This window comes from Callithrix jacchus, chromosome 7 (genome assembly GCF_049354715.1).
Source record: "Callithrix jacchus isolate 240 chromosome 7, calJac240_pri, whole genome shotgun sequence".
Taxonomy (NCBI): Eukaryota; Metazoa; Chordata; class Mammalia; order Primates; family Cebidae; genus Callithrix; species Callithrix jacchus.
In genome coordinates this window covers 77,080,126-77,088,501 of record NC_133508.1, presented here as the reverse complement: position 1 = coordinate 77,088,501, position 8,376 = coordinate 77,080,126, and the positions used below count along the sequence as shown (strand labels likewise).

General features: G+C 42.3%; 1 protein-coding gene across 10 annotated transcripts; it reads right to left on the bottom strand.

The window, feature by feature from the left end:
• Positions 1-368: 368 nt before the first annotated feature.
• EXO5 (exonuclease 5) lies at positions 369-7,642 on the bottom strand. Of its 10 annotated transcripts, none has more exons than XM_078331353.1 (3): positions 7,355-7,642; positions 6,296-6,353; positions 369-2,346 (listed from the first exon to the last, which is right to left on the bottom strand). In XM_078331353.1, the coding sequence occupies exon 3, from the start codon at positions 1,901-1,903 to the stop codon at positions 746-748; it is 1,158 nt and encodes a 385-aa protein (XP_078187479.1). In that variant the 5' UTR covers positions 1,904-2,346; positions 6,296-6,353; positions 7,355-7,642; the 3' UTR covers positions 369-745. The 10 variants fall into 10 exon arrangements, with proteins under 10 accessions (XP_078187479.1, XP_035106880.1, XP_054115173.1 ...); XM_035250989.3 differs by having other exon boundaries at positions 369-1,897; XM_054259198.2 differs by lacking the exon at positions 7,355-7,642 and adding an exon at positions 6,903-7,299.
• Positions 7,643-8,376: the final 734 nt, after the last annotated feature.

Here is an 8,376-nt window from a genome sequence, read left to right as displayed (position 1 = left end):
GAGATGGGCTTTCACCATATTGGTCAGGCTGGTCTTCAACTCCTAACCTCAGGTGATTCACCCCCCTCAGCCTCCCAAAGTGCTAGGGTTACAGGCATGTGCCATAGCGCCCAGCTATGTGTTATGTTTTTCATAACTAATATTAGATATTTTCATATCTAATATTTTCACTTCTTATGACTTCCTGTTTCTACTTCATCTTCCCTTGTCTCTTTGAGAATATTTATTACGTTTATGTTTTGGTCTGCTCATTCTGATTCAAAAATATGTTTATGTATGTATTTAAAGGCTTGGAATAACATGTACACAATTACATATGGTGGTCATCTTTGAAGGACTGCAATCATGAAAAACCATCAGTTCAACTGTCCTGGAAAGCATTTCATTTTATTATGTAAAATGTACAAAGCCTTGATCAAAATAAAAATAGGGACAACTTATCAGAAACTGAAGAATTTTCTTAGGAAGCAATGTTTACTAAAGGATACCTTTGTTCCAGCCATGATGAGCATTTGTCTTCTTAGGCAATTCATGGCAAAGCTCCAGGGACAGTATAACCCCTTAATCTTCTCCCACTTATCCCTGAGTCTTGGTCCTGGACTGAAAGTGGTTAGAGGTTGTGAAAATAAAGAAAGAACCAAAGTAAGAACACTCTCCATAAAAGCCAAGCTCAGACACTGGTCCTCTTTTGCTTAGGTATAGCAGGAGCAGGAAGGATCAACATTCTTGAAAGCATACCTTCTATTCATTTGGCTTTTTTGGCTTGGGGTGCCACTGCAGAGCTAAGCACACCACTACCCTTTCTCCATTCACAAATGTCTGCATAGGTACATGTCCGGCACTTCCAAGCCTCCTCCACGTCAACTCCCTGAGGCTCTCGGTGGCCCATCCAGTAGGCCATATAATGCTGCACCTTGCCTCTCACCTCCTTCTCTTCAAAGGCTACAATTTCTGTACCCAGCACAGTGGCAGTCTCTTGGTAGATATACTCAATCTTCAAGATATCAATAACTGGGAGGTCTGACAGTGTTAGAGACAAGAAGACTAGTTCCATGAGGTCACCCAAAGACTTCACAGAGAAGCCTCCCTGCTGGGCATGCCTCAGCACTGATGGCCCCAGTGGCTTTTCTGGACACAACTTTGTGTGGTGGATTAGGCTAGCAGGGGTCACTTTTCCTTGTACCATGGCATCAAAGATATATTTGTACAGCCTGACTTGAAAACAGTCTTTCTTTTTCTGAGCTTCCAGAGGGAGCATAGGGTGCCTGCGTGTCTTGAGTTCAGTTAGTTCCAGCTCCCCTTTGGCTGTATAGTGCAGCTCATCAATCACTCCAACAAGAAGTACACCCTCCACTTCCCCAAACACTGGAAACTCTCTGATGTGCCCTTCTGACTGCAGGGTAGGAATCATCGAAAGTATGTTCAGAAACTTAATTGCCCAAGCATCTTCTTTAGTGGTGACCGGGACAGTAACAAGATCATGAAGTTCTAGTTCTCTAGCTAGGTGTATGCTGGCACCAGTGTCCAAAACAGCTGCCTTCTCAGGTGCCAAGAAACCAGGAAGTTCCTTCCCATATGCTGTTTGCAGTTCACACCAGTTCTGAGAAGCCAGGTCAGTGACATATAAATATTTAAGCTGGAATCTCTCCATGGGTGATAAGATATCCAATCCCCTTTTCCAGTTTTGTAAGCTTATGGGTTTGTCATCCTTCCCAAGGGATTCAGAAGATGGACCAGGCATGTTAACTAAAGCATTTGACTCTTGGGCATCTTCTAGGTCCAGAAACTCTAGGAACTCTGAGTCACTTAAGTCTGAGAACCCTGAGGCTTCTGCTGACACTGTCTCTTCTTCTCTTGGGTCTGCCATGGCACAGCTCTGGATTGGGCTAGAAGGGCCCTGCATAACATGTTAAAGAAATGCACTGTCCAAATTAAAACTTTCTCAAAAGCACTTTCAAATTTCAGCGAGATAAAAACAAAATCCTGACAAATTATTTATTTACATTCTTTAAAGACACCAGTTTACAACCAATTAGTAATGCCATAGAGATATAGTACAGGATGTATTGTAATAGGGTTTCTTACATAATCCAAATATATCTGCTTGGCAGAATATTTTAAGTGGAAAAACAGTTTTATTCCTGGATCTTCCACTAACATACTGTGTGTAACTTTAAGCAAATCACTTTTCTTGGCCTCAGTTTCTTCAGATTTAAAAAGAGATTTGAGGCCAGGCACAGTGGCTCATGTGTATAATCCCAGCACTTTGGGAGGCCGAGGCAGGCAGATCACTTGAGGTCAGGAGTTCAAGAGCAGCCTGGCCAATATGGTGTAACCGCATCTCTCCTAAAAATACAAAATTAGCTGAGTATGATGGCGCATGCCTGTAATGCCAGCTATTTGGGAGGCTGAGGCAAAAGAATTGCTTAAACAGGGAGGTAGAGGTTGCAGTGAGCTGAGACTACATCACTGCACTCCAGCCTGGGTGACAGAGCAAGACTCTGTCTGAAGAAAAGAAAAAAACATGGAGATTTGAGGTTTGCCTTTTCTGCTTCAAAATTCTATTGACTTTAAAGAATATTTCATTATTTTAAGTGAATATAGATCTTTGTAAATGTAGGAGCAATTTTTGACAAGGTTACCATGGGCCACCTTCTATAATTCCCTTGATACAAAGCCCTTGGCCAGGAAAATGAATCTCAATTACAGGCTGTTCCTTAAAAAAAAGCAGCTATGCATTAACTTTTTTTTTTTTTTTTTAGATGGAGTCTTGCTCTGTCACCAGGTTGGAGTGCAGTGGTGTGATCTCGGATCACTGCAGCCTCCACCTCCCGGGTTCAAGTGATTCTCCTGCCTCAGCTTCCCGAGTAGCTGGGACTACAGGCATGTGCCACCATGCCCAGCTAATTTTTGTATTTTTAGTAGAGACGGGGTTTCACCATGTTGGCCAGGATGGTCTTGAACTCTTGACTTTGTGATCCACATGCCTTGGCCTCCCAAAGTGCTGGGATTATAGGCATGAGCCACCGCATCTGGCACATTAACTGTTTCTAAATGCAGTTCAAGGAACCCAGTATGGCAAAATTCAAAGATCAACTATAGATAAATACAAATAAATACAGTCTAACACAACTTAATGCATAAAATAATAAGAGGATGTTACAGAGACACATGGCAATCAGTAGCTTGACTTCATAAATTATCCTCTTAATATTATAGAAACTGGTGTCTGTCACTAAACTGGTGTTTCCCATTATGTTTATTTTCCCCTCCACAAGAAACTAGCTTATAATGGGAAAAAATCTGCCTATTAGAGAATTATTAAAAACTCAAAATTTACTGCTATCACAGAGAATATTTATTGTGCGGTTATTTGCTGTGTGCCAGACACTGAGCCAAGTGTTTTACAGCAAATATCTCACCACCCTACTGTGGGATGGGGACTGTACTCTTTTTCCTCTTTCAACTTTTCACTAGAAAGATTTTTAAGGCCAGATACAGTGGCTCAAGCCTGTAATCCCAGCACTTTGGGAGGCTAAGGCAGGTGGATCACCTGAGGTCGGGAGTTCAAGACCAGCCTGGTCAATATGGTGAAACCTCGTCTCTACTAAAAATACAAAAATTAGCTGGGTGTAGTGGCGGGTACCTTTAATCCCAGCTATATGGGAGGCTGAGGTAGGAAAACTGCTTGAACCTGGGAGGCAGAGGTTGCAGTGAGCTGAGATAGCGCCACTGCGTTCCCACCTGGGTGACAGAGTGAAGACTCCATCTCAAAAAAAAAAATTTTTTTTCAAACATACAGAGAAGTAGAAAGAACAGAACAATGAACACCAATATCCACATCATGTAGATGAACAGCTGTTAACATTTTTCTGTATTTGTTTCTTGTATGTGTACTTTTTTTTATTTTGGCTGAACTATTTTAAAGTAAATTATAGACATCATAACACTTCAAAATCCAAATGTTTCAGCATACATTTCCAAATGACATTCTCTTTCATAACCACAATAATGTCTTCCAAATGACATTCTCCACATAAGTACATTATCACATCTGACAAAATTAGTAATTCCTTAACATTCCAGTTCATATTTGAATTTCCCCAACTGTCCTAAAAACATCCTAAACAGCTTTTCTTTAATCCAGGAAACAAAGACCACACATTATGTTTGATTGTTTTGTATTTCAAGTATTGTTAATCTTAAGAAGCTAGGCAAACTATCTTAAGATACCCTTTTTTCCCCCTACCTGCCCTCTAAGATACTCTTTTTAAGCCTTCCTCCTAATCCCACATATCTAACCTGCATAAAGAATAAAGAAAACAAGGTATCACTAGTCCACTAGTGTTTGAGTGCCAGGAAAATAAATTTGACACAGAATTTAAGCTAACAGAAATAGCTATGTACCAAAATGTCTTCTTCTTGCTATTCTAATAAGCAGTGAAATAAGGTGAATGCATCAATTTCTACGTCAAAGTAAGAAGTGATGTCCTGAAAACATCATTAATATAGCTGTATTGTGTTTAACTGATTTTTAAATAGTCTAAACATCAATAATGAAAGAAAACATAGAGAGCTAGAAGAAAAATTATCTGCAATGAATAAAAATAATACAATAGTAAGACTTTTGCTTATAGAGTATCCTATATAGTTACTGCTTTATTGGATATTTCAATAGTAACAAAATACAGAAGCTATACATCTGCACAAGTGTTATAAACTAAATGTGCTTTAAATTATGATAATTTCAAGAAACTTTATTTGAACTGTGAAGTCTCTGAAAATTGGAAAGAATCTCTACCCTTCACCAAGAAACTAAAATTAAAGGACATTTATAACATAGGCTATAAGGTTTTTGTGGAGGAGAGTGGGGACTCCAAGACCAAATCAATTAACCTTAAAATGGTTTATTTCAGGCTGGGCACGATGGCTCATGCTTGTAATCCCGGCACTTTGGGAGGCTAAGGAGGGCAGATTACCTGAGGTCAGATGTTTAAGACCAGCCTGACTAACATGATGAAACCCCATTTCTACTAAAAATACAAAAAATTAGCTAGGTATGGTGGCACGCGCCTGTAATCTCAGCTACTTGGGAGGCTGAGGCAGGAGAATCGCTTGAAACCAGGAGGTGGAGGTTGCAGTGAGCTGAGATCGTGCCATTGCACTCCCACTTGGGCAACAAGAGTGAAACTCCGTCTAAAAAAAAATTTTACTTCAAATATCTAGAACCGGCTGTCCAATATGGTAGCCACTAGTCATATATGGCTACTTAAATTTAAATTAATTAAAATAAAACTCATTCATCAGTTGCACTAGCCATATATTAAGTGCTCAGCAGCTACATGTGGCTAGTGGACACAGATAAGGCACAGATACAGAACATTTCCCTGATCACAGAAAGCTCTACTGAACAATACAGAGTTAGACTATTCCTGTGTACACATTAACTCCCCAAAGAGAGAGTAACCTCCTGAAATGTATCGAGCTCCTACTTGTTTTACATACAACATTGATAACAGGTAGTCCTAAACAGGACTGTCTTTTGGAGTGAAATGTCTTTTGGAGAAGATACAAAGCAGAGCATTCCCTCTGTGAAATTATTCATCTATAAGAATAAAACATACACTAAGGATGGATAACTGACATTCAGATGTGTGGCTGGGACTTTCCTATGCAGAAAAGAATCCAGGAGAGAGCATAATGTAGTGCACTGTGTCTCACAATGTAGTTTGTGTCTCTGACACGAGATGATTTTACATACTGCATGGACTAACATTTTTAAATACACCTTAGAATAACTATAATATTATTGGAGCAGCCATCAAATGCCTAATTTCACAGATATTGTTTCTTAGGACAAGTTTGAACTTTTAAAAAAATGTTTAAGTTAAAAAAATATGAGAACAATACAGGTAGTACATCGGTCTGGCAAAATTGTTAGGTAGTAGGTGAATGGGATGTTGGGAAACACCAGCATAATGCCAAGAGTCTCGGAGTCCTACAGATCTGGATTCTGAACCTAATCCTGAGTAATTCAGTAGCATTTAGTAGGATGCTACTTGCCTTTTGAGTAAGCTTGGAAAAGTTTTAGTTTTCCTGAAGTTACTGACACATCTTTAAAATAAGGCTACACCTTCTAACCCTACTCAGTTATCCGACCATTGAGTGATAACATATCATACACATAATTAGCACTCGATAAAGATAGATCTTTTTCCCAAGGAAGAGATGAGAGTATATCGACTCCCCCTGACAAAGGAAATTAAACTTTAGAAGAGAAATAACTCCTATTCACCTGTGACTTAGTTGATCTTCCTCCTCATAGGGAAGGCCAGAGGGCTGAAATGACAAGGCTAGGAAAGAGAAAGAAGTTTTGAAAGACGAGATCTGCATCAAAGAACCTAAATGAGCAACTTGGGTCCTTGCTGTGGTAGAACCGGAACTTCTGGTCCTTTCTCACCTGACCATTCCCTCACATTGGGTGTTTTCTCCTCTCAGATTCAAACTGCAGACTGTTAACCACCTCAGATCCTAGCTTACATAACGCTCACTTATGGGGCAAACTCTCCATGATTTCTTCGTTTTCCCTGCATTTTGGATATAGTTACTTCATTCAATCCCGGCTCCCCGCAAATAAAAGGGTCAAACATAACCAAGGTCCCCGAGGGGCTCCGAGATCAGTTCCCTCTTCCAGTTCCAGTCTCAACCCTACAGCTCAGTCAAGAGACCTTATGACAGTGGCTCTTCCTCTCTGATGGGTTCCAGCTGTCTGCGGAATTACCAGTGGCAACATCCTGACTTGTTCAGTGCAGCCTGGATTTGTGCGCTCCGCGGGCATTTGCCTTCAGCGGAGACCTTTCTCTGGCCCTAAAGCACTGTCTCCCAGGGAGTGCCTTGCCTACCAAGCATACTGCGCACTTCCTACAGTCCTGGCAGAGCCAGCAATGAGAGCAGAGCCGTCCACCTCGGGAAGGAGTTCCAGCCGACCGCACGGCGTTCCAAGGGCGAAGCTCCAGAACGGAACCCGGCCTGCGAGGGGAGACGAGACGAACCGCTTCCCGGGAGCCGCTCCCACCAAGGAAGGGGACGCGGCGATCGCAGGGACCGAACCCTGGGCTCCGAAACCCTCCCACTCCATTCTCTGGCCTTCCCCTAATCTCGGATACTCATCCGAACCTCGGATTCCACCTGGTTTCACCGTGGCCTCGGAACTGCTCCCGGACTCTCCCCACGAGGAGACTGAGGATGCCGGGCAGAGCGCGCTGCCGAAGCAGCCTAAAACGTCTGCCCGCCAGTCGCAAAAAGCCGCCCAGAGCCCAGTCAGTCCCAGAGTGCCCCGCAGCTGCTCACGTACCGCCTTCCCAGAGGCCTTCGCGACGCCGCCTGTCTTCCGAGGAGGCGGCATGGGTGGAAGTTAGTCTCTGCTGGCAGGGGGAGGGTGCTGCTTATGTGAGAGCCGGTTTTGGGAGCCCGCTAAAGCCTGGCAGTCCCTCCGTTTGCTCCGCTATCTGCGGGTCGTTTAATTCCGGGCGCGGCTGACTGTAAGCTCCCTATCTGGCGGGGACAGTCCGACCAAGGTCTGGGCCCGTAGCTGCCCCCGGGTGAAGTGCCGCGTCTGCTTCGCTTGGCCTGCGGTGGATTCAGCGTCCCCACCATAGCACCTCCCACCGGCTTTTCCAGTGAGAGCAAAACCACGAACTCATTTTTCGGAGATGCTGGCACTCCTCTGATCCATATTCTTTTTTGTGTGTGTTTGCTTACTTTTAACCTTTTATTATGAAATACAAAGCAAAGTGTAATTTTTATGAACAGATAAGTCATCATTAGAGCGAAGAAAGAAGTGTCAGGCTCTTCGCAAATACACTTCCTGAGAAAACCACTAGCCCAACTTTTATGACAGTTTGCTTTTCTAATTTTTTCCCCCCACCGAAAGCAGATACTTGATTCTTTGCTTTTCTTTACGGTTTATCACTTGAAATCTGGATTTATGGCAAAGGTGACATCAGCCAGCCATGGAGAAAAGATGGCTCGTTCAATGAAGGTTCCATGACAATATGATACCCTTATGAAAAAAAATATGAAACAGAACGTCTATCTCACTTCATCATAAAAATCAATTCCAGGTGTATTAAAGACCTAAATGTGAAATCTTAAACTATAAAGCTTTTAGAATATAATACAGGAAAGTATCTTTAGACTTCAGAATAGGTAAATATTTTAAAACAAAAATAGAAAAGCATTAACTTGGCCAGGCATGGTGTCTCACGCCTGTAATCCCAGCACTTTGGGAGGCCCAGGTAGGTGGATCACTTGAGCTCTGGAGTTGAGACCAGCCTAGCCAACATAGCGAAACCTCATCTAATACAAAAAATTAGC